This window comes from Camelina sativa, chromosome 18, assembly GCF_030686135.1.
Source record: "Camelina sativa cultivar CO46 ecotype springtype chromosome 18, ASM3068613v1".
NCBI classification, from domain to species: domain Eukaryota; kingdom Viridiplantae; phylum Streptophyta; class Magnoliopsida; order Brassicales; family Brassicaceae; genus Camelina; species Camelina sativa.
In genome coordinates this window covers 12,182,473-12,206,523 of record NC_141897.1, presented here as the reverse complement: position 1 = coordinate 12,206,523, position 24,051 = coordinate 12,182,473, and the positions used below count along the sequence as shown (strand labels likewise).

Here is a 24,051-nt window from a genome sequence, read left to right as displayed (position 1 = left end):
ACATTCGAAGTTTTGTTTCATCATCTTTATTGCTTTTGCTAACTCTGAATGGCTAGACTATATTTTAATCTAGTACCACATCTTTTAATAGACCCATGTCTTCTCTCCGTCAGTGAGCCCACCCTTAATTGACGGTTGGTTCGTTATTTTCATACGCTTTAATTAGATATATTTTTTTATCCACCTTACAAACCACTACATAAACTTTTGTATTTTTTCTTGCTAGCACGGTACACACAATCATTTCTCGATATGTTACATATTCTGAATGAATATTTGGCGATCTAAGATGTGTTGGTATCAATGATGACTCATTATTTCGATGAATCATTTCTTCGGACAGAAGACTATTATGTAAAGACTTACTCGAAATAATACTTCTCAAATTTTTTTGTGGAAGAAACAACTTTTTTAGAGAATTTGCGAGGAGCTGACTTCCTTGACAAAAATTTTCTTGCAAGTTTGGTCAATGTTGCAAATCCCTTGCAATATTTGCGAGGAATAAAATTTCGTCTAAAAATAAGTACAAATCGGGAGGAACTAAATTAATAACAGATTTTTTGAAATTTCGTTTCTAGTATATGATAAGGATACTGATATATGGAGAAACATTATTGTCATTTTAATAAGTGAAAAAAACGTGTGGAGTGGAATCGTGTGATTAGGCATATCCGGAGCTGGGCTGTGGGCATTGGTCTTGTCGTTTTAAGTAACACAGTTCCGGTAAGTGAAAACGTGGATCATGTGATTAGGCATTTCGTATCCTCATCATTAGGCATTTTCAGAAGAATTGGTTGTAAAAAAAAATTGAAATTGAATTGAATTGAGAGAATCTGCCATCTTCTTACCCATCTGCTGCTGCCTTTTTCATCTGAGTATTGAAAATGGAAACTCCGGCGAAGAGAGTGTTGATGACATCCAACGGCGACGAGGTTTCCAGAAACATCTCTTTCCATCTAGCCAAACACGGTTGCAAGTGAGTAGACTTCTCCAATTTTGTTTTTTTTTTCTTCTTAAGTTAGTTGAACTGGTGTGTTTAGTTTTATAACTCATTCTTTGTGATGGGTTAGGTTGGTTATGTTGGGAAACGTGGCTTCTCTAAGGAGCATTGTAGACAAGATTAAAGATTCCATTCGAGGATCATTCCCTGTCGAGCTGATTGGACTCGACATGGAATCTGATTCTGAACAAGTTTTCGATGCCGCTGTCCAAAAGGCATGGGCTTGCTCCGGGAATTTCGATGCTTTTGTCAACTCTTATACCTACCAAGGGAAGATACAAGACATTCTTCAAGTGTCTCAAGATGAGTTCAAGAAAACCACAAAGATCAATCTCACCGCGTCTTGGTTTCTACTGAAGGCTGTAGCCTCAAGGATGAAAGACCATGGTTCTGGAGGCTCTATTGTTTTCATGGCCACTATCGCTAGCGGACAGAGAGGTCTTTACCCTGGAGCTGATGCCTACACTACTACCTCTGCTGCTATTCATCAACTCGTTCGGGTATATACTACATCCTTCTTAAGTTACGTCAACTAATATTTCAATGTTTTTTTTGAAAATTCTAATGTTAGTTGTTGATGAATTGGGGTTTTACAGGCGTCAGCCATTAGTCTAGGGAAGCACAAGATACGGGTCAACATGATCTCTAGAGGGCTGCATCTGGACGATGAATATCCAGCTTCTGTTGGAAGAGATCGAGCGATCAAGATGGTCAAGGATGCTGCACCGCTAGGCCAGTGGCTTAACCCCAGTACGGACCTCTACTCCACTGTTATCTACTTGATCAGTGACGGCTCACGCTTCATCACTGGCACCACTGTTTTGGTCGATGGAGCACAGTCTCTTACGCGACCCCGTCTCAAATCCTATATGTGATCTCATTTTGATCAGTATCTAATACAATACCATCTTTGTTTGATCAGTATCTACTATTGTAATTCCATGTTAATTGTGTGTGTTTCCTGGAAAAGTGACTTTGGGATAAAGTTTGTATGACTTTGGAGGGATGAATAATTTGTCTAGGCAATGATTTTTATTTTAATACTTTTTTGTCAAAATCATTGCCTAGAAGAAGCAAATAGCCAAATTAGTCAATAACCTCAACATCATTCGAGCCCATTGTTTCGTTCAATACTAGATACTTGTATCCAATCAACTTTGGTAGGTGAACTTCTGATACACGTGATTTGGATATAAGAGATTAAAAAACATCCCACCTTGCTAAACCCATGCAAGCCTCAATTTAAATTGTTTAGCAAATAATAAAAGAACGTTACTCTCTGAGATCTAGAAGCTATTTTATTTTTGACCAATAATAGTTTGAAAGTTAGATCCATTGAACCAAAAGTTTGGAAGTCCAAAGGAGTTGCATATACATTTAAAAATAATAACAGAGTGAATTAGAAGTCCTAATCAGAATGATGAGGCCGCCACACCTTTTTAAAAGTAATTCCCACCAAACTCTTTTCTCTGATGGATCCGCTAATGTAGCCATTTTCCATCGATCTCACTTTCTCTGGCATCTTCGTTGCCGTCTACGTCTCTCTCCCTCTCTCTTTCTTCACCTCTCTTGCCTTTCACACAGACTGACAGACACATATATACCCACACAGGGCATGTGTGTGTACTTTTTGGAGTTTTTTCAAGTTCCCACCATAAACGCATAGGGAAGTAAGAAATGGAGGATAGGTATCAAATGTTCTTTCCATGTTCATCATCGGTGACCAAGGTTGACAACTCCACACAGTGTGGAGCTCAGCCGACAGCATCATCATCATCGTCACACCAGAACATCAACACTAATGAAGCAGAGAAACCCAAGAGTAAGATGAAGAAAGAGAGAGAATCCAGGTTTTCCTTTCAGACAAGAAGCCAGGTTGATATTCTCGATGATGGATACAGGTGGAGGAAGTACGGCCAAAAAGCTGTCAAGAACAATATATTTCCCAGGTACTGTACGTACCTAATAATAGGCTTTTATGCATCTTGGTCATAGCTAATATATAGACTTATATATGTATAGGAGTTATTATAAGTGCACACAAGAAGGCTGTAGAGTGAAGAAGCAAGTACAGAGGTTATTAGGAGACGAAGGAGTGGTGGTTACCACTTACCAAGGTGTTCATACCCATCCTGTTGATAAACCCTCTGATAATTTCCACCACATCTTGACCCAAATGCACATCTTCCCTTCCTTTTAGTTATACTTTTTGCTCTCATATATACTTTTTCATTTCTTATATAATACTACCGCATAAATCTTCGGTCCATATAGGATTAGTAGGTTAGGAGTTGATGAATGATGAATGATGAATTAGTAGAGGAACGGGATGTAATAATCAAAAACGTTGGGAAAGAATGCTAAACTCAAGTGTTGAGACCATTACTTCAAAAGATCATATTTTGGGTCGTACTCAGCTCTGCAGTACAATAATAACAGATTGACAATCTTCTGATGGATTTTTATAATCTCTCTTACGTAGGTACATTTCTATCTAACCTTGTGTCAGACGTTTTAAGCCATTTGTTCTGTTCATGTAATGTTTAAGGCTTCACTAGTAATAATAAAAGTTTAAAGAAATTAAGTATCATAACAGAATTAAGTAAGAGTGGTAGCTCGATGATGTTGTAACAATTGAGACCTTATTATATGAGTTCTGAATCTTTTGAAAATTTTCCTTTAACCCTTATCACCTACATACATGAGTCTTGAAACTGAGAAAGGCTTTTTGATTCGACTTTGATAATTTATTTGGTTTTCTTTGTGTTTGTGTGGTTGTAATGATTTTAGTTAATCGTGTGTTGGAAGTCTAATTAGGGTTTCACTTATGATTTAGATTTCACCTTTGTCGTAGTCTTTCTCTCATTGTCAAATTACTGATGATCTCGTTACCTTTTAATTAGTTGACAACTTAATAATGAAAACACTGTGTATTTCGAGAGTCAAGGAACCGGTGTTATGAACCGGGTTTTAGCATCAGCTGGGTCAATGCTGAGCCATGAGAATAATTCGAAAGATAGAAGATGCCAGAGAAAGTGAGATCGATGTTTTGTATTTCCCTCTTAATTTCGTTAGGAACAAGAAAGACAATTTCCAAAAGGGAAAATAAAATTCAAATCCTATTTCTAATTAATTAGAAAAGGTGGTCTTAACTCTTAAACGTTTATACAAAGAGAGCCAAGAGCTCACAATCCATCATCACAACTTACATAAGCATTTCGATTATGAGGTTTTTTTAGAGGTTTTGACTTTGACTCTTTGTTCCAAATGAACTAATTAAGAACATTGTAATTTTTGTTTTCTTTTCATTTTCATCTATTATTATAGCAAAAATTAATTACACTGTTAAGAAAGATACTCTGTTTTCCATTTGTTTGGTTGAATAATTAAGTTATAAACCACATACGAAGCCGGAAAACAATAGGAAATCTGATTTGGTTTTAGCAACCAGCAAAAGAGGAAATACAACATTAAATAAAGGGCTAATTTGTGTACTAGCCAAAATAGCAAAAACAATAAAGAATATAGCCAACTAATTGATGAAATTGGGTGACTAGCCAAAGGTCATACTGAAATTACCATAATACACTTAAATGTCATTCACGCGTTGGTGTAGTAGTGATGGGTAAGAAAAAATAGTTTTTTTCAATTTATATTTTTTATATTCAGAAATAAGGAAAAAAGCATGGGATCGTCAGAGTGTGGACTGAGGAGAGAGACAATGATATAATTTTTTTATGATATTTTTCTCTTTACCCCTTTTGATTTGTATTTTTGTTTTATGTTTACAGCAATTAATTCAGATTTTATAAATTTTCTAAAATAATGTATCTCTTTTCTCTACATAGAACATAATTTGACTTTTGGGAAACTGAGATAAACTTATTAAAAGTAAAAATTATGTCTACATAAAATATAAATGAAATAGTATAGAATAAAATAAAATAGTACGGAATGCAATATAATGATTAAAATTTGCGGTTAAAATTATGGTAGTGATGACTAAAAATCGAGGATTGTTATGTTGGAGATGTTGGTAGTAGTAATAATTTGTAGTATATCTTAGGATATACTATATAAGAAATCTAAATACTAAAATTAAACACAAATCAAACAATTTTTCTTATATAAGAATACAATAAAAAAAATCTATACTACCCTAAAGGATACAACATAAGGAACCCAAACGGTCAAGTTAAACGTACAGCCAAATAAGAAATGAAATAAAAAGTATGTTTTGGAACACATAGATGGAATAGTATAAAATGAAATGAAAAGTATGAAACAAGTCATTTAGTAAGAAAGATACAACAAATGAAACGTAATTTGTCGAGTTGAATATTTTCCTAATAAAAACACTATACCCTAAAAGATACAACAAACAGAACCCACACATTGAATCAAACTTTAGGGTATAATATTGTCAACCCAACAACCAAATTAAACGCTAAAAAACAATAACATATAAATTGTTTACATATTTCTAATTATAATTTAAATTTTTGTAATTATGCAATATAAATATAACTCAAAAATTGAGAATGATATTAAAAAAAACATGGAATAGAATGTTGGTGTGTTCTGTATATTACAAATAGTTTTATTACTTAGTTATATAGTGAGTTAAAATTATTCGTTTTAAAAAATAAAAGATTAGAGAAATTAAAAAATTATTTTTAGAGTGAGAGTGTGAAATCCAAAAATGAATAAATTTTATTGCAAAGTATAAACAGATAGATAGAAATAGAATAAGAAAGTCAAATGCAGAGCCGTGACTTATGTTTTGCAAAAAAGGCATTTGCCTTAGACCACACAAAAAAAATAATCAAAAACATGCCATATTTTTTATTTGTAAACTAGATTGGGCATTTTTTATGTAGTACTTTAGGAAACTTTTGGAAACAAAATTCAACATTCATATAAATTTTGTTTCTTTTTTTCCTTACATAAGCTATAATATCTAATATCTTACTCTTTAAAGTTTTTTTTTAAATTAATAATATTTTTTTCTTTTTATAACTAAAAAAAAATCTCTCATAAAAATAAAATATATGAAGTTTCATTTTAAATTTTTGCCTTAGGCTTTTACGGATCTTGGCACGGCACTGGTCAAATGATAAAGAAAGAAAAAAGAAGAGAAAGGAGAAAATTATGTGTACATATATAATAGAAATGAGGGTGCCCGTGAATAGAGGGTGAGAGGTAAAATGTGTTAACAACTGTTAATTATGTACTAGGGATAGAATTGTTATTATTATAGAAAATATACAGAATATGAGAGAGTTATAGTTAGAATAGTTAGCCAATTAATTAAAGATTTCTTTTGGGTTATATATGCTAATTTCCCTTAAATAATAAATGAACGTTAATCAAAAATATTTTAAAGAAAAAAAAGAAAAATGGAAAAAAAGAAAAAAGGAAATTACATAAACGCGTTAGGAGTCCGAATAAATTATATAAACAGAGTTTTGCTTCTATAAATAAGGACAATCTCATCTAATCTTTTACGACTCATCTTTTCACTCTGTCCTAAGTTTCCTTTTTTTTTTTTTTTTCTGATTTCACTCCGACAATGGATACCGAATCAATCAGACTCGAGGTTAATGTATCAGCTACGTCTCAAGATCCGTCGTTAGGGTTATTAAGCACGGTGAAAATCACTGTAGAGAGAGGGTACTTCGAGGAGTTTAACATAGAGAAGAACGACGATCATCATAGCATCAAGAGTGTCGGATCTTACCGGGATTCTCCACCAGGTCCAGACTCAGAATTCATTCTGAATCTCCCAACCTTCGAGCCTAAGGACGTCTATCGAACCCTCCATAGCCAACTCCACGATAATCTCTTGTCCGAATACATAGCTGATGAGATTGTAGTCCAAGCCCTACGACAAAGAAGCCAAAGTTCTAACTTGGCACCACAACCTTTATTCATGACAGGTACTATCAAACTGACACAGAAGGTGTACAACGTTGTGCCTTGTTACTCTGCTCCGTCGGCAACAAATTTGGAGAGTACTTGTGCCATCTGTTTGGATGATCTGGATCTGTCTAGAACCGAGGTTTACTGCCAGATGCCTCACTACTCGCATTGTTATCATGAATATTGTTTCAATAAGTGGAGAGATCGACATAATCAGCAAGATTGCTCATGCCCTCTCTGTCGCAAACTAGTTGATGAACGAATCTAATTAGGGTTTCAATGTATTATTTTGTGGTCTTAATGATTTTTACTAATTTGTGTTTTTTTTTATATGTAATGATATTGATAATGTTTTTGTTTGCAACATGCAATGTTCGAGAAATCGCCCTGGGCGGCCGCCTAGGCGGCGCTTAAACGCTAGGCGGCACATACCCGTCCCGATTTCACTGTAAACGGTTGTATTAGGCGGGTGGTTTAGTATGGCGGGTGGAACGGCGATTAGGCGGGGTAAATCGGTTTAGTCCGCTTAGAGTCCCTTTATTTAACGACACCGTTTTAAGGTTTTTAGTGAAATATTTAAGCTGCGTTGTTTTGAGCTAACCTAGATGGAGAAAAAAAGCCGCACAAATATAGAAGCTACTGTTCATCTTCTTTGATTTTGAAGTTCTCGTAAAGCGATCCTAACTGCTTCTCAATCTCCAATACTTAGTGCTCCAAAAACAATTCTCGTGTAAGTTCAAGTTGTGATTCTAATTATATTTTAAAAATTAATTATTTAGTCATCAAATTGTCGAATTTTAGTGTGCTTATGGTGATGGAATATGATGTGAACGTGCTTCCTGTTGATCGTGAACCGTGACACTTAAGTTTACTAGTTTAGTAGTTTAGTAATAATAATTCTGTATGAATATTTAATTGTCAAGTTTGTTGTTGTGACTCTTTTGTTTAATTGTTTTGTTTCTTTCCAAAATAGATAATGGCTTCGTCATCAACATCAGATTCTACTACAGTTCCTGAGACTACAAATTTGCAGAGAAAATCAAATGATGTTGGCTGGGAGTTTGGAATGTTGGTAAATCCCAAAAATTTGGACAAAATGAAATGCAAATTATGTGGAAAGGAGTTTTCTGGAGGAATACATAGACTGAAGCAACATGTTGCTAGAATACAAGGGAATGTTGCACCTTGCCCAAAATCTAAAAAAGAATACCAGGAAAAGTGCAAGTTAGCAATTCTAGAAGCAAAAAATAAGAAGAAAAGAGTTCGAATGGCAGATCTGGAAACTAGAAAGACGGTAAATATTGATGAAAACCAAGAGGGGGATGAAGAAGTTATTGAGGTAGAAGGGATGGGAGCAAACAAAAGTGCTCGCATGCTTGGTCCTATAGATAGATTTACTTCAAGCATCAATCCTGAAACTCCTAAAGGTCCAATATTGACACAACAACAACAGCATATCAAGAATGTTATTGCAAAGGATAGATTACATGTGGTGCATCAATATGTTGCTAGATGGGTGTATTCTCATGGCATTCCTTTTAATGCTATTGCAAATGATGATTTTAAGAGAATGCTTGAGGCTGATGGACAATTTGGACCAGGTGTTACTCCACCTAGTCAATATCAGTTGAGGGAGCCTTTGTTAAAGGAAGAGGTTGATCGAGTGAAAGGTTTGATGAAAGAACAAGAAGATGAGTGGAAAGTGAACGGCTGTTCCATTATGACAGATTCTTGGTCAGACAGAAAAAGAAGATCAATCATGAATTTGTGTATCAACTGCAAAGAAGGTGCCATGTTTCTCTCCTCTAAAGATTGCTCTGATGATTCCCATACAGGTGAATATATATTTGCGTATGTCAATGAGTGCATCGAAAAATTAGGTGGAGATCATGTAGTTCAAGTAGTAACAGACAATGCCACTAACAACATGGCTGCTGCAAAGTTGTTAAAAGAGGTGAGACCCACCATATTTTGGACCTCTTGTGCAACGCATACAATTAATCTCATGGTGGAAGGCATTTCTAAACTTCCTGTGTTTGAAGAAACAATTAAAATGGCGAAGGCATTTACCATTTTTATATACGCTCATCACCAGACCTTGTCCATGATGAGAAAATTTACTAAGAGAAAAGACATTGTTAGGCCTGGAGTAACTAGATTTGCATCTGCATTTCTTACTTTGCAAAGTTTGGTAGAGAAGGAAGAAAGTTTAAAGATGATGTTTGAAGGAAACAAAGAAACAATCCAACAATACCAGAGTTTCAGAATTGAACTAGACGTGATCCTAGGTCCTAGATATTGAAAACATCTCTCAAATCACCAGACAATACTAATGACTCTATATCTACGGATTAACCAAACTCTAGATGACTTTTAGATAAGATCAGAGCTTGACGTGTTTGAAGTGATACTCATCGATTGTCGAGTACTATATTAGACCATCTCCTTTCAGTGATTGGATAACGCCCCTATACATACACCAGAAAGAAAACAAAGCAAACTCATGAACTCAACAACTTTGACAGTAAAGAGACATAGAGGTTATAAGGAGAAAGGAGAAAAGAGAATACTCTAGCTTGTTCTTTGGGATCTTCAATTGCTGAGCAATTTCATCAATGTGTATCCCCTATTGTCTTGCACTGCAATGAACAAGTAACAATTATCAGACCGACTTTAGGTGGTGCAATGTGCGCAGCAGACTCAAAGTTACATGCAAGCTAACTGAGTTTTGATTCGAAGTAGTGCAAGGTGAAGCAAACTCAAACTCACGTGCAAGCAGGTTACTTTAGATAGTCAAAAATCATGTCATCTAAGTTCTTGCGACCATTCCCATCGATTTGAGAGGACACCACCTAAAAAGAGAGCAATAACAATAATATTTTAAGCAAGCATATCTCAAAAACAGCTAAAATTAAATCTATCTAACCAGACTAAAAAAACAAAAACACTCTTTTTTCTCTAACCACTAACCCTTATCTTCGGGGTTCAGAAGCGCCCTTTCTCGGACCTTTACAATCCATCTCCTTTGGTCTCCGCGACAGCTGCTTTAGCCGCAAATTAATGCGCATAGCAAAATTAAACAGACATACATATGCTATTGTTCTTTATATCATTATATGTTTGTTATTTAAACATATGTTGTGGTGTTGTCAAAGATGGACGAACAAATATAGGGGAATTGTTGTTTTCTTATGAACAAATTGCTGTACCAAAAAGTTTGTCACATTCCTGTTCGGAACTAATACTTCTTTTCAAATTATTATGTTCATAACTTAGTGTGGCGTTCGCTCAATTTAACCAGGGAATGTAACAAAACCCTGAAAGCTCCTAAGAGGTGATGACGATGAATCGGCCATTGTCACTCAACTGATACCTCGTGGTGGAAATAACGGTCATCATAATCATGGTCATAACGTTTATATAAAAATAGTCATTTGCACAAACTGCTTCTAATGTCAGACTGAAAAACACGTACAAGATAAGACATTAAGAAAAACAACAGCAACGTACCAACCAAGGCCAGCTTCAACTTTAATTCAGATATTAGAAATACAAATTTTATACATCACTTTGAGCTTAAGAATTGCCTATTGTTACATTTCTATCCACAGTTTTTCATCCGAAAATATTACAACACACAACTGAGTTGCCTCAAGTTTGGGCACAATCGCTAGTTTTCCATACCCGCATCCTGAAGCGGAGAATCGTGAGCCAGTGACTGCAGAGGAGAGAAACAAAATAAGTGAGTTTAATTAGCATCTACCTTCGTTTGTACCTATAATGATAAATCTGATTTAACCCCTTACCTGCTCTTGTGAGCGGAAATACATGAAAGGTGTGTAGTTGAGGAAGTTGGAGACTCTTGATGTGTATATATCAGCATACCTGAAATCATTTTTGAGGGAAGTGTAAGTGAATGTAAAATGCGTGCTTGGTTTGAGCTTACAAGTTGCTCAGAAATGCAAAGAAGAGGAATAAATACTTTTCGATTTGTCTCATCAAGTGGCTTTTATCCCACAAACCCGCGCGTGAGAGGAAGCCCCACCTGGAAAACAGCCCAAGAAATATAGGTCAGACAGATCCTTTTCTACGTTTCCCCGACTCACCTAACTACGATTTGTTTTTCTACCTTTTGTTGAAGAGCTCGCCGTCTGATTCCAGCATTAGACCAATCTTGTCATCAAGTCTTTGCATTACAATAAGAAGCTTCTGCATGGTCTCTGTCAGTTCTTGATCATCCAAGTTGGTAGCAGCGAGTGTCTAGGATGAAAAGATAAAGGGACAACTTCATGAGAACCTTCCATCACGAAACTCTAATCTTATAGCTGAACATACTACCCACTGTATCTAACACAAGATATAAACCATGAAATCTGAATCTTGTAAGGATATATATAAACAAACCTGAGCAGGACGGCCTTTGCTTCGTCTTTGAAGAGCAAGCCGGAGCTGGTTAAATAGATCTCCAACAACCTCTTTTTGATTTATAAGCTCTATTAGCTCTTCTCGGTGACCACGACTGCCAATTAGAGCCTTATACTGTAAAGAAACAAGACCAAATCTTTTATTTTCTTTTCTAATACTTTAACGAATGAAAGGCGAAAGCCCTCCAACCTCTGTCATCTATTGATTGTAGTTCATAGCAATTATCCAAACCTCTTCTTCCAGTTCACGGCAAATCAGTGCAGTTCGCCACCTGAGATGGACTTTGGATACACTGACATCAGTGTAGATGTGGTCACCAACATACAAAATCTCATCTCCATGAACGTTTAGTGAACTCTCTATCATTTGAGCACTTCCTCCCGAGTACAAACCTCCTAGGGGAGATAAGAAGTGAGAGAAAAAAGTTAAGAATTTTTCCACAGCAAAATTATCTACTTACATTCAGTAGAAACAATGAGAAATAACCTGTTTCAGCCTTGAAGCATGGACGCATCAAACCCTCTCCAGTCACAACCTCGTACAGAGGGTGTGACATCTGGAAGAACTCTGGCTTCCTAGCAGAAACTATAACCTACGTAGAAACATGAATGTAAAAGTAGGAAATTCTAATGCAAACTAGTCTCTGGAAAAACAACTGCTTTACAATTCTAAATGCGAAAACAAATTTGTGTTTGCTCACCATGTCAAAAAGATCTCGCCAGTCCATGTCATTGGGAAGGAATTTGTTAAATGAGTGCTTCATCATTTTGTCTGTGTAGTGATAATCCGAGTTTGTGATAAGCAAGAGCTTTTTACCAGCCTATGAGCGAACAGGACGATATTAACAACTAAAACCATCATGATTATATATCTTGTGTGAAAACTGAAACATTACCTCCTTTTGATCTAAAAGAGCTAAAGGTAATTCTGGGTCTGGCTCTACAAATAGTTCTGGCTTGGACATGATCTCACTCTGCAAAGAAACTGTCATTCACAATGGGCCTGAGAAAACTGATTTTTAAGAAAATGATTCAAGGATGGACAAACTAATCAACCTTGAGTTGTCCTTCAACATGTGCTCTGAAAAGAGCTTTTGCAACAGCCTGAAAACATTAATTAGAGATAAAGAATACGCAAACCTTTCAGTTTAATGAAATTTAGGTGCTATGAAACACAAAACCTTGTAAAGTCCTTTATAGTCAAGCGTGCCAAGATCTGCCGAAATACATCCATCATCCAATCTATCCACCATCTGAAATAGTTTGAATTATAATTACTCAGCAGAAACCCGTGAGGAAAGTTTTACAAGCGACATTCTTGGCGGTGAAGAAGCATTGAGAAACGAATATGAATATGCACTATGAATCAAGAAAGTAAATCATGTCACAATTAAGTGGGAGTTATTCAGCAACCATTATTTGTAAGAAAAGAACGTACCTGTGCATAAGCCAGAGCCTCTGAAACAGAAAAAAATGTATTGAGAAACTCCCATCGACTCTGGTTCCGCAGGTCAACTAACTCCCTTCCATAGATCTCACTTTCATACAAACAAAGACAATAAGAGAATGAGACTTCCTTCAAATAAAGAACAAGGACTCTGAAACTGTCTTTTTTTATATTTCACGTTACCAACGGTGTTAAAAAGCCAAATATACCTGACAGCTTTATTTGATAACATCTTTGTACCGTGCATGGCTCTCTTCACATACCCAAATCTATCGGCCTTGACCAAATTACCTTTCTCTTTGTCAATCATGAGACCCCTGATAACCTATAATAAGGGAAGACATATTTTGGTCTCAGTACAGAGAGAATACTACAATGTAGAACCTTTCAACTATCACAAGAATAAACACATCACCAATTCCGGATCAAAAGCAAGTCCATCAACAGGGAAACCCATGCTCTTTAGATTCTCCATGCAATAGTCATAAGCTTTTCCTTCCCAAGCCTAAACAAGACCATACACTGGCGTCAGTTACGAGTTTCTTTTCTAAATACATCTTTCCTACTTATGAACAATTAAAAAAGAACTCACCATGACATTGTAGTGCATCAAAGTATAATCCATATCATATCCAATTGCACTAATGGACCGTAGATTCAAGGTACGACTACAAAATATACCACGAGGAGAGTGTTGCGCAGAGAAAGGACCCTACAATATCAAACATTAAAATTTTGAGACACCAGAAAGCAGACACAAAGAACTCGGTACATTTATGTCTTTAAAAACAACAGTGCTCCTCAAACTCCAAATACAGTAAAAAAAAGTACAACACAACATTATAAGGATTAGATAACGAACTTGGATACCCAACTCTCTAATCAGGTTTTCAGCGGCTTGAGCCTCTGTTCTCGCTACCTCCTCAATTGGACCTTCCAATGTAGCTTGCCCATCTCCTACATGGATACATCACAGTTACATTTTCTAATCATGAGACTGCATAACAGAAAAATGTAAGCTTTCTACTCGTACAACGTGACAGACACAACAAAGGTTCGACCTTTTTAACTCTTATTCATCTCAATCAACAAACACCAACCAAAATCAAGTTCCCTTAACTAAAGACCAAATCTTTATTCAAACTTTTCACTAAAAACCCAAATTGAATTTTTGAAAACTAGCAAAAGATGATGGAAGATTGTATACCAAAGGACTGAAGTGGGTCAAGTTTGAGGTTCAAATCTCCCTTAGTGCTCTGACCCAGGTAGTCAACTTCATACTTGGACGAAGTAGTAACCGAGAAAACGTCGTCACCAACAGCCACGCGTCCACCGTCAGCTCCGGCGGCTCTGCAACTAACCATCCTTCTACTAGATCTCCTCTTGTTACTTCTCCTGAAATCAGACAATTCCGCAGCAGGAAAAGAAGGAAACTTCATCTTCGTTGTCATATCTCTCCACAGAAGCATTTTGTCGAACACTTGATCGGCACATAGATTCATTCTCGTCGTGGCTACTCGTTTCACTTTTGGTGTCCTGTAAAGGGATGAGAGTTGGGGAACGTTAACTGAGAAATTAGGCATCTCCTAAACTCAAGAAAAAACGACAGAACATTGACGTTTGAATTCGTAAAATGGCGTGATGTTTTTAACTTTTTGTAGATGAGTGTGAGAGGGAGAGATGTTGATCCTCTCGGATAAAAAAGGACACGACACAATCCAAATTTGGTATCAGAATCTATTCGCATGAATAGCGCCGATAAAATCTCTTCCTCTCATTTTCTTATTTCATGAAATATTAATTTACAAAACCAGATTAAAAAAATACTCATGAAATTACTTTTGAACATTTTGACAATAATAAATTACTTTTGAATATTTTGACAATAATAAATTTGGAACTTGACTATTTCTTTAGGAATATATTATCAATTAGGCTTGGCTGAATTCCATACGTGTGTAACTTTACATTAAACGTGACAGGTTCTAAAGATTCTGGGGTGTGAGTATTTTGGTTCTTATTTACTGCCAAAAATAGTCTCAAATTTTGACGTTCGTTTTTTTTTTTTGAAATTTCTTTTGTTGTAGATAATGTTGGTGGGCTTCAAAAATGTTGTAAAAATCCAATAATAAAGCAGATTCACTCGACAAGTTTTTATAACGTTTTGAATAGTTTCCTGCTTGATTTCTTATGTGGATGTAAGCTTAAAATCTCCTCTTACGCTCATCATCTGTAATACGTGATCTGACCTGCGATCTGTGAACCAGTTCCTTGATTGGCAACACTATATTAATCCACGTTTGAGTATGGTGTAATTTATGATTGATTGTCTATAGAAAACAAAAGCAAGTTTACGTCATATTTAAGATGGACAAAAAACACCTTGTTAGCATTATTGAGGAGATCAAATATCATATGATCTCGTGCATAAGGTTGAAAGTCGTATTAAATTGGAGGAATTTGATGCAAAGAGTGATTTTGATATCTAGAAAATATAAGATATTGTGTCAACTAGAGATTGTGGGATTAGATTCAGTTTTAATGGTAGATGATAAGAACTATTACATACCCACAAATCTAAAGTTATCTAAAAAATAAAGATCCTACAAAGCACGAGAAAGACAAACAAGAATTTGCTAAGCATGACGGTGGGTTAAGTTCTTCACAAGGTGATGAAGACTGAATCTTCTCTTGCTATGTAGAATGCATTAGAGAGGGATTATTAACCTAAGTTCACGCCAAAAGTAATTTACGTGAAGTCGAATTCTGTAATTTACAAGAAAGTGGAGATGAAAGAAAAAAAGTATGTTTTCGAAGTCAAAGTCGTCGAATTGGGAAAGATATACTGTTTTGACCTACAAAATAAGATTTTGATATGGACTCATCTAACAACATGTATAATAAACGAGTATAAAAAGGCTGGTCCATTTAAGTTTGATAACTAAACGTTTTAGTCTAAAGTCTAAACAAACATAAATGGGTAGCCTTTTTTATTTTTATGATAATTATAGAAAGATGTATTTATATGTATTCCAAATTAGATAATATTATCAGAATAGATAAAAAATTTTATTAATAGGATATTTTAGATATTTTCAAAATATCTAGCGTGTTGTTGTTTTATGTTAAAGAAAAAAACGTAATTACAAAAAAAACAATTTCCACATCAGACGTCACGTCAGAAATCGCTGACGTGTATTAAATAATTCAGTTATATCGTGTTACAGAGGTAATGACGGCTGAGTTACAGTATGTTGCAGCTGATTTATGGAAAAAACATTTGAGTAAGAGCGGACGACTGACTTAGAGCATAACTCAGCTAAACGTTACGACTGACTTAAAGAAATCTGGCTGAGTTACACCCGATGATTGGGTTGTCAAAATTTTGGCTGAGTTATCACTAAGACACGGCTGAAATAACATTTTCCAGCTGGCTGAGTTATGAACAACGGCTGACTTATGAGATATCATTAGAGTTATGGTTAAACACTATAATTTAGCCGTCATAAGCTGACTTATCGAACAACTCGACCATTTTACGGCTCGCTTACTAGCAAAAGATTAATTACTAGAATATCATTCAGTTATGGCTGACTTGTTAAACGATATGGCTGAGTTATGACATTAAGCGGCTGAATTTTGCAGCCATTTTTTTGTTTTTTTAATTTTGTAATAGTATTCATGTTGCGGCTGAGTTATAATTTTTTTGATGGCTGATTTAATTAGGCTGATTTACATGTTTGTTTGGTGGATGACTTGCCACATCAGACACATCATCCATGTCAGCATTCCATGTCATCTTCTCCGGAAATACGAAACGTCGTTCCTTCCACTATTGTTCTTGTGATAAATCAGCCACAAACCATTATAACTCAGCAGTCATATGAATTGACGAGATCTTTTTTTCCGTAAATACTATAACTCAGCCGTCACATACCGAAACTCTAAAACGAGGGCAGCTTAGACGGAAACGAACAAGACAGCGATGACAAAGAGAGAGAAAGAGAGAGAGCGAGAGAGGGTATCAAGCGAGGACGGCAAGAGAGTAGAGAAAGACAGAGTATCACCAGCGGAACTGGGGTTCGGCGACGAGAAAGAGAGTTTTTTTTCTTGGGTTGTGAATAGTAACCCTTTGAGTATCCCTCTTTTTTGAAATAAACAAGAAAAAAAACTGTCGATTCCGGAAAAAAAACAATCTAGTGACGGGGATTATGGAAGATGATGTGTATTTTAATTTAATGATGTGTATTATTTAATTATTTTTAATCAAAAACCGAAAAAAAAACCCAAGAGGTAAATTGTAATTATACCCAAAGCCCTAAACATATGAGATATTTTTAGTAAATTTTTAGATATCAGTAATAAACCAACTTTTGTAGTATATCTGAGTAATTCTTTCATAATTGTATCTAAAGCTAAAATGACACTATTTTAGGCTTAGACTATTGTTTTCATCTATCCACGTTGTTCTGTGCATTAATTGTATTTTCAAAATTTACTAGTCTTTAGAAACATTTTATCAATATTTTTTCTACCACATTCAAAAACAAATATTTGAATAAAAATACTTTAGTTACATGTTATGTTTGACACAAACGGATATTGGTTTTATAACTATAACTTTACTCATTATAATTTTATTTAGATTAATTTATTCTACACATAGTATGAGTTTTTACCTAGTTACGTTTATTATTTAGTGAGCTAAAAATTAGTATATTTCGTAATCTCCATCCATTTTAAAACATAGGATGTTTTAAGTAAAAATACGTAGATTAAGAAATATATACTTTTAAAAAGTTCAACCAATCATAAATAAGACTGCATAATAAAAAGTATTCAAGTAATCTAAAAATTACATAGAAAGTTGAAAACATCATTTATTATGAAACAAAATAACTGCTTTAACACATCTTATATTATGAAACAGATGGAGTAATAATTATTTGAGTAGTTTTCTTTAGATAATATATTATTTATAAGTTGTTTTTCCTTTTGTAAGAATAATTATTTGAGTAATTTTCTTTAGATAATATATTATTTATTGAGAAAAGCTCATATATACCATCAAACCGAATTTAGTTTCTAATCTACCACACACTCCTTAATTTTACACTAATACCAGTATTTATTACCCAAAGAGGCCATTTTGTCCATGTTTTGTATATGTTGATGATCCAAATATTAGTTTCTAATCTACCACACACTCTTTAATTTTCTACTAATATATGTTTTTATTAAATAATTGGACCGTTAAGTGAGTTAAGTTTGTGAAATGACTTTAGTGCAGTGGCCAATGATATGTCCAATGTAGAAGACATCATCACACCAGGGATCGAGTCCCGCTCTATAGGGATTTGGCTAATGGGTCTGCCTGTTGTGGCCCATTGGTTGGAAACAAAAAATTTGATTTAAGTTTCTATATGATTTTGATGATATATGCAAATTGATATGATTTATTGTAACATCCTTGAAAACTCCACCTAAAACTAAGTGATTTGGATTTCTGTATTTTTAATTAAGAAAACTATTTCAAATTCTTCAAAATCATTAAAATACAAATCCACATACTGCTTTCAGTAACAGTAGATTTTAAGATAGGTTTTAAAATCATTAGGTTTGTAACACATGATTACAAAATCCTTGATTGAATAACATAGGATTTGGGAGGTGGGGTGTAATGAACTTAGTATGTGAAATTATTTGAGTTTTTATATGATTTATTATAAAATTCTTTCAAATCTCACTAAAATCATGAGATTTTGATTTATGTATTTTTATTTTAAAAAATCTTCTATAATTTTCCAGAATCCCTAATATAATAAAAACTGGATCTTAAACTAGATTTTCAAATCACTAGTTCAATAACATTGAATTTCAAAAAACTTTTTAAAATCTATGATTGAATAATATGATTTCTTAATTTTATATGAATCACTTAAAATGTTGGACTGAATACGTCCCATTGTAGATTTTTTTACAAATCACTAAATATACTAGTTTGAATACCCCTTTAGTGTTATTAGGTTGTGTTTGTAAAAAGTCATTTAAAATATTAATAAATGTGGGATTCTTAGATACATAATTTTAGAAAGTAAGAAAAAGTTTTTTGTAATGCAACTAAAACAAAATAATCTAGGATTGTTAATGAATTTAATTATTATGTTACTGTTTTTTTTATATATGTCAACAACTTTAATAGATTAGCTCAAAAGACCCAATTTGAGGGAACATTGTTTACAAACATAATGCGGTATGGTACGAACACGTCGTGCCGATAAATCCATTTTTTGCATTTGCACTACGTGGAATAAGAGAAAGTGAGAAGGTTGAAAACTCCTCTCTGTCGATTACAATATCCTCAAGGTAGACAGAAAAGGCTGGCCACTCTGAAGGTGAAGACACCATCTCCACCAAATCCGAACAGTCAGTAAGGAAAGCTACATCATGATTGTCGATGCCAATCATACACCGCATAGCCCAGACGCAAGCTTTAACTTCAGCGTGTAGAGGGGAGAGATTCCAGCGTAAATTTACAAGCTTACCCTTTGCAGAAGATCAACTTCCACAGATCCAGGAGGATTCGATGAAGCTTCTAACTGGGCTAATTGCCAAGCTTTCGCCTTAGCCTCCGCCATGCGGAGCACCTCGAGAGCATTAATATTAGTATTTTCAAAAATCTTTCCGTTGGGCTTTCCAAATATACCATATAATCCAAGGGAAAGATAAGCCATAAAATACAGTTGGTAATCTCCAAAAGAAGTGATTCATATTAGCATATAAAGAAGACATCGGAAAAAAACCAGGGAGTGAAGGAATCTGGGAAAGACCCACCTGGTATCGATCAACACCGACTCCGCAAACACATTCTGCTTGAAGCCGATCATCAAATCTTCGATTCTATTCGTTTCCATTCTGTCCCAAACTCTCCCAAAAGCTTCAGGAACCTATAGAAACCATAACAAAACCAACCCAAACAAGAAAAACACCACAAACAACATAGATCAAGCCAAACAAAAGAGATCTCAGGCTTAGATCTGCCATGGTCAAGCACTCACCTCTTTTTCAGGAATATTTGGCTCAAAAACGATGGAATTAACACCTTAAGAAGCTTCTCCTTCGTTCCCAGCACATCACACCCTTCCACAGCAACAGATCTCACCAAGAACAAGCCAAAAACCTTTCAACTCATTCTTCTCTCTTTTCTCTTTGTTTCTTTTTTAAGCGGCCACCAATACACCAAAAACTCTCGACTTGGGTTGCTTCTTCGCTTATATCCGTGGTTTGGGCAACCCAATTAAATCAAACATACCCAAAATCACGAATTAAAATAATCTGGTCGAACTAGAAATTGCTGGTGTCGATCAACACCCCTAGTGTCGATTGACACACACCCCCAAGATGCACATTTTGGTTCGCGGATGTTACAATGCCAGCCCAAAGCGACTTAACCGTGTATTTACCTGACATAGTAAAATGCTACCCCAAAGCGTCTGGTTTGGAAGGATCTCCCAAAGGTAAGGCAGAAATAAAAACAACATCTTCGGGATCAAAGGTATAATTAAGCAGAGCAACGTTCCATGAATTTGTCAGCTCATCTACCAAAATATTAACTTGTAACGAAGGATCTTGAGAAGATCCATGATTTAAGGCTGTTCTCGGGAATTGAGCTGGTATCCAGGGGTTATTCCATACTGAAATGGAATTTCCAGAGACAACTCATTTATTAAGCCTTTATTTACCAGAGAGGTAGTGAAGGATTTTGAGAAGATCCATGATTTAAGGCTGTTCTCGGGAACTGAGCTGGGTTATTCCATACTGAAATAGAATTCCCAGAGACAACTCATTTAATAAGCCTTTCTCTACCAGAGAGCTAGCCGATGGTTAAAGGATGTAAAATCCGCGAACAAAATCGGATGGTTAAAGGATGTGTGCCGATTGACACAAGCATATGTGGTTTGGCCGATTTCAGTTTAAGTCATCGGTTTAATGCGGTTTACTTAGGAAAACCTTAAGGTCCAGTTTAAAAATGGAACAATTGATGAATTTGAGAGTTTTAGCCTCTATTGTCGTTCCCAGAGAGTTTAGAAAAGGATAATAGTTGTTCTTGAGAGTTTTCGAGATTTTGGTGTATGTTCTTGAGAGATTCTTCCTGTGGAGTGAAGATCTGAGGCTAGGATCGTGATAGAATCTTGCTAGGAGTGTCTTCTCGTTAGGCCTGGGCAAAATACCCGAACATGAAAACCCGACCCGAACCCGATCCGAAATTTTAAAATACCCGAATGGGTCTAAGATTTATTGAAATCGGGTACCCGAACCCGATCGGGTATTATCCGATATCCGAACGGGTACCCGAGTTAACCCAAACATGTATAAATTAAGTGCAAAAATAGTCATTAGTGAGATTTGAACCCATGACCTAAAGCATTTAAAGGGTGCATTCTAACTATTTTGCCACTTTAATATCTTTGATTAATTATAAAACCTCTAGTATTTATATATTATATGTACAACTTTCATCAAACCACTAATTCCTGATTATTGAATGAAATTGAGTTTGGTTTACTTAATTTCGGATTGAAATCGGGTACCCGAACCCGACCCAAACCCGATGGGTGTTTACCCAAACCCGACCGAATACTAAAAATACCCGAATAGGTCTAGAACCCTTTTACCGAAATACCCAAAAATCCGAAATACCCGACCCAAACCCGAACGGGTACCCGAATGCCCAGGGCTACTTCTCGTCGTTTGTTGGTCAGAATCTTCTTGTTGCAAAGGTTAGTGCATGACCATGTTTTATTTAAGCTTGAGATTCTCTGATTTTCGTGTTTATGTGTTGTGTGGTTGATTCCTTTGTATGTTTGATGATATTCGTAGTTATTGAGTCTTTGTGAGACTTATGTATGATCCTGGTTTTGACTTGGTGATACGCCTAAAATTCGAGGATCACTCAGCCGGACTAAAAAGGATAGAAATTTGCCAAGGTGCAAGGTGCAACAAGGGAGATTTGATGGATTGAGGGGTCGCACAGCAGTTGCGGAAGGCTGCTGATATTCCCAACTCCAATCACTGCTAGATATGACACACTAGTCCAGCAAAAGGAGGTTGTTGCTTGGATATTACACACCAAGAAACAAAGAAATGTTCTAGACAAAGAACAAAGAGATAGACTCTAAAATGAAAAGGAAAATTGGTTGATTATTCTCAAATGAGATTACATGAGTTTATATAGAGATAGAAAACTTGGTCACAAAGCCAAGTATTATTCTTGAAACTAAAACACAATAAAAATAGATAGTTGAATGAAGATTCAACCCTTTGAAGTTTGTCTTCCCAAGGTGTCCTTCCCAAGGTGAGTTGAACTCCATTTTCGTCATCCCTCTTTGACCACAAAACAAAGTGATTATTCTGGGCTTTCTTGGACATGAATTAGGCTCAAAGTGGGGTGGAATTGATAGGTATCATACCCAATAGTTTTTCCAATGCTCTCTTTGACCATAAGCTCTTGAATTGACCCATTAAGAGTTTCCTTGATCTTTTCTCTCTTTGACTCTTTGATCCAACTTGCTGATGAGAAACAACATGGGCTGTACGATTTCTTCACCTTAGGCTTAGTAGAAACAACACCTGGTTGCCATACATAATTCTGGAAGCTCTTAAACCAGTTGGACCTAAAACTCTTCAAGTGAACAACTAGATTAACCTCCTTTGACTAATGGAATGTATTGCAAATGGTTGTTTGGCTGGAAGAATTGATCTTCAAATTTGTTCGTGTTGAACAAGGCTCAAGGATCTTCTTGGATGGTCTCATGATCATATCATACCCCTCCTCTTGAAAAAGTTTCGTCCTCGAAACTGTAAGGCCATAGGTTGGAGAGTGTTGAAGTGATTCTGGTGGTTTTTCTTTGAGGGAATATATGACTCCATATTTTTGACCATGAGGCAGAAGTGCAGCCCTTTCTGTGAGACCTTTCTTTATTCCTTCAAAATCCACAACTCCCTTCATCTTACTTGACCAGAAGTGTACCGTTGACTTTTCTCTCTTTGTTGGTGCATTAGCTGAATCATTCATACTACCAGGGTTGTTGATGATAATGCCTTCATTCGCAACTTCCTCACTATGATCTTTGTTGATCTCTTTATATGCTGGTTCTTTGGTTTCTGTTTGCTCACTCGGTGATTTTGTTCTTTCTAACAGATTATCCTGAACTAGCAACTCCTTATGCTCCTTTGGTGATGGTAAGAAAACAAAAGCAACTTCCTCTTCCTTAGAAACAAAAGACGTCCTTTCTTGTGGGTAACTTGGTGTGACAGTAGACGCTCCATCAGTTGGTCTAGAAGTCTTCAAAATATGAGTTGAACCACGATGGTGATGGTGGGGAACAAATCGTTTCCTCAAAATATTCTTCATTTCTGCCCAAGTTTCAATGGGGTGTTCTCCATTTCTCCTCCTGCTTACCACCAACTGATCCCACCACGTAATAGCATAATCACAAAATCCAGTGGCTGCAACACGTACCTTCTTCATCTCGCAATAGTTTTGACAACTAAAAATTGACTCAATCTTTTTCTCCCACTCTAGATATGAATCTGGGTCGTTCTTGCCTCGAAAGGTAGGAATCTTCAACTTCAAAATACCCATGTTAACATCCACTCTTCCTCTTGCTTCTCTAGCACTTCTTGGTTTCATGTGGCTCCCTCTTGATGATTGACTATTGTAATAATCGTCAGACCTTGCTACTCTAGGTTGATCTATTTCTCTTCTATGATGCAACATTTGTGGTTGTCTCTGTTGTGCCTCTGCTTCAACTACATCCAACCTCTCGTAGAGGACATTCATCTTAACCCTCAACAACTGTTGCGTCTCTCTCATAAGTGCTTGAAATTGTAGATTTGGAATCCCAAGCCCTCCGTCTTCGATGATCTCACGTTCTCGACGATCATTATACATTTTTTTTTCTTTTTCTTTTTTTTTGCTTTTTTTTCTTTTTTTTCCTCTTTTTGTGTTTTTTTTATCTTTTTTTTCCTGTTTCTGTTCTTTGTTTTCTCTCTTTTTTTTTTTTTTGAAATAAGATGAATAGATGAAAGAAAGAAAAATATAGAAGATGAAAAGATAGAAGAAAAAAGAAAAATATGAAAAGATGGATAGATGAGAAGATGAAAAGACAAATACCGGTTGAGTGGCTCTGATACCACTTGATATGCCCAAAATTCGAGGATCACTCAGCCGGACTAAAAAGGATAGAAACTTGCCA

General features: G+C 35.6%; 5 protein-coding genes across 5 annotated transcripts; 4 read left to right on the top strand and 1 right to left on the bottom strand.

Annotated features, from left to right (window-relative positions):
- Positions 1–232: 232 nt before the first annotated feature.
- On the top strand, positions 233–2,057 carry LOC104760881 (uncharacterized). The gene is made up of 3 exons (XM_010483874.3): positions 233–976; positions 1,071–1,500; positions 1,597–2,057. Exons 1-3 carry the CDS (start codon positions 885–887, stop codon positions 1,873–1,875), a joined length of 801 nt encoding a protein of 266 aa, XP_010482176.1. The 5' UTR covers positions 233–884; the 3' UTR covers positions 1,876–2,057.
- A 423-nt stretch (positions 2,058–2,480) lies between these two features.
- LOC104760880 (putative WRKY transcription factor 45) lies at positions 2,481–3,393 on the top strand. Its single transcript, XM_010483873.3, has 2 exons — positions 2,481–2,949; positions 3,023–3,393. The coding sequence occupies exons 1-2, from the start codon at positions 2,678–2,680 to the stop codon at positions 3,198–3,200; spliced, it is 450 nt and encodes a 149-aa protein (XP_010482175.1). The 5' UTR covers positions 2,481–2,677; the 3' UTR covers positions 3,201–3,393.
- Positions 3,394–6,521: 3,128 nt separating this feature from the next.
- Positions 6,522–7,286, top strand: LOC104760879 (uncharacterized). Its single transcript, XM_010483871.2, has one exon. It carries the CDS (start codon positions 6,573–6,575, stop codon positions 7,188–7,190), a length of 618 nt encoding a protein of 205 aa, XP_010482173.2. The 5' UTR covers positions 6,522–6,572; the 3' UTR covers positions 7,191–7,286.
- A 612-nt stretch (positions 7,287–7,898) lies between these two features.
- On the top strand, positions 7,899–9,272 carry LOC104763252 (hAT transposon superfamily protein). Its single transcript, XM_010486651.2, has one exon. The coding sequence runs from the start codon at positions 7,899–7,901 to the stop codon at positions 9,222–9,224; it is 1,326 nt and encodes a 441-aa protein (XP_010484953.2). The 3' UTR covers positions 9,225–9,272.
- A 1,157-nt stretch (positions 9,273–10,429) lies between these two features.
- Positions 10,430–14,597, bottom strand: LOC104760878 (uncharacterized). Its single transcript, XM_010483870.3, has 17 exons — positions 14,001–14,597; positions 13,656–13,750; positions 13,386–13,505; positions 13,209–13,298; positions 13,003–13,118; positions 12,785–12,884; positions 12,528–12,599; positions 12,403–12,450; positions 12,243–12,320; positions 12,048–12,167; positions 11,834–11,939; positions 11,579–11,742; positions 11,327–11,461; positions 11,052–11,182; positions 10,905–10,967; positions 10,729–10,807; positions 10,430–10,640 (listed from the first exon to the last, which is right to left on the bottom strand). The coding sequence occupies exons 1-17, from the start codon at positions 14,374–14,376 to the stop codon at positions 10,593–10,595; spliced, it is 1,941 nt and encodes a 646-aa protein (XP_010482172.1). The 5' UTR covers positions 14,377–14,597; the 3' UTR covers positions 10,430–10,592.
- Positions 14,598–24,051: the final 9,454 nt, after the last annotated feature.

Excerpts from the sequence above, each read along its gene's own strand:
- LOC104760881 (XM_010483874.3), top strand. The coding sequence starts at position 885 with ATGGAAACTCCGGCGAAGAGAGTGTTGATGACATCCAACGGCGACGAG. Across the intron at positions 977-1,070 it reads CTAGCCAAACACGGTTGCAA|GTTGGTTATGTTGGGAAACG; the intron begins GTGAGTAGACTT and ends GTGATGGGTTAG. Across the intron at positions 1,501-1,596 it reads CTATTCATCAACTCGTTCGG|GCGTCAGCCATTAGTCTAGG; the intron begins GTATATACTACA and ends GGGGTTTTACAG.
- LOC104763252 (XM_010486651.2), top strand. The coding sequence starts at position 7,899 with ATGGCTTCGTCATCAACATCAGATTCTACTACAGTTCCTGAGACTACA.
- LOC104760879 (XM_010483871.2), top strand. The coding sequence starts at position 6,573 with ATGGATACCGAATCAATCAGACTCGAGGTTAATGTATCAGCTACGTCT.
- LOC104760880 (XM_010483873.3), top strand. The coding sequence starts at position 2,678 with ATGGAGGATAGGTATCAAATGTTCTTTCCATGTTCATCATCGGTGACC. Across the intron at positions 2,950-3,022 it reads AAGAACAATATATTTCCCAG|GAGTTATTATAAGTGCACAC; the intron begins GTACTGTACGTA and ends ATATATGTATAG.
- LOC104760878 (XM_010483870.3), bottom strand. The coding sequence starts at position 14,376 with ATGCCTAATTTCTCAGTTAACGTTCCCCAACTCTCATCCCTTTACAGG. Across the intron at positions 11,183-11,326 it reads GCAAAGGCCGTCCTGCTCAG|ACACTCGCTGCTACCAACTT; the intron begins GTTTGTTTATAT and ends TTTTCATCCTAG. Across the intron at positions 10,641-10,728 it reads ATTTCCGCTCACAAGAGCAG|TCACTGGCTCACGATTCTCC; the intron begins GTAAGGGGTTAA and ends TCTCCTCTGCAG.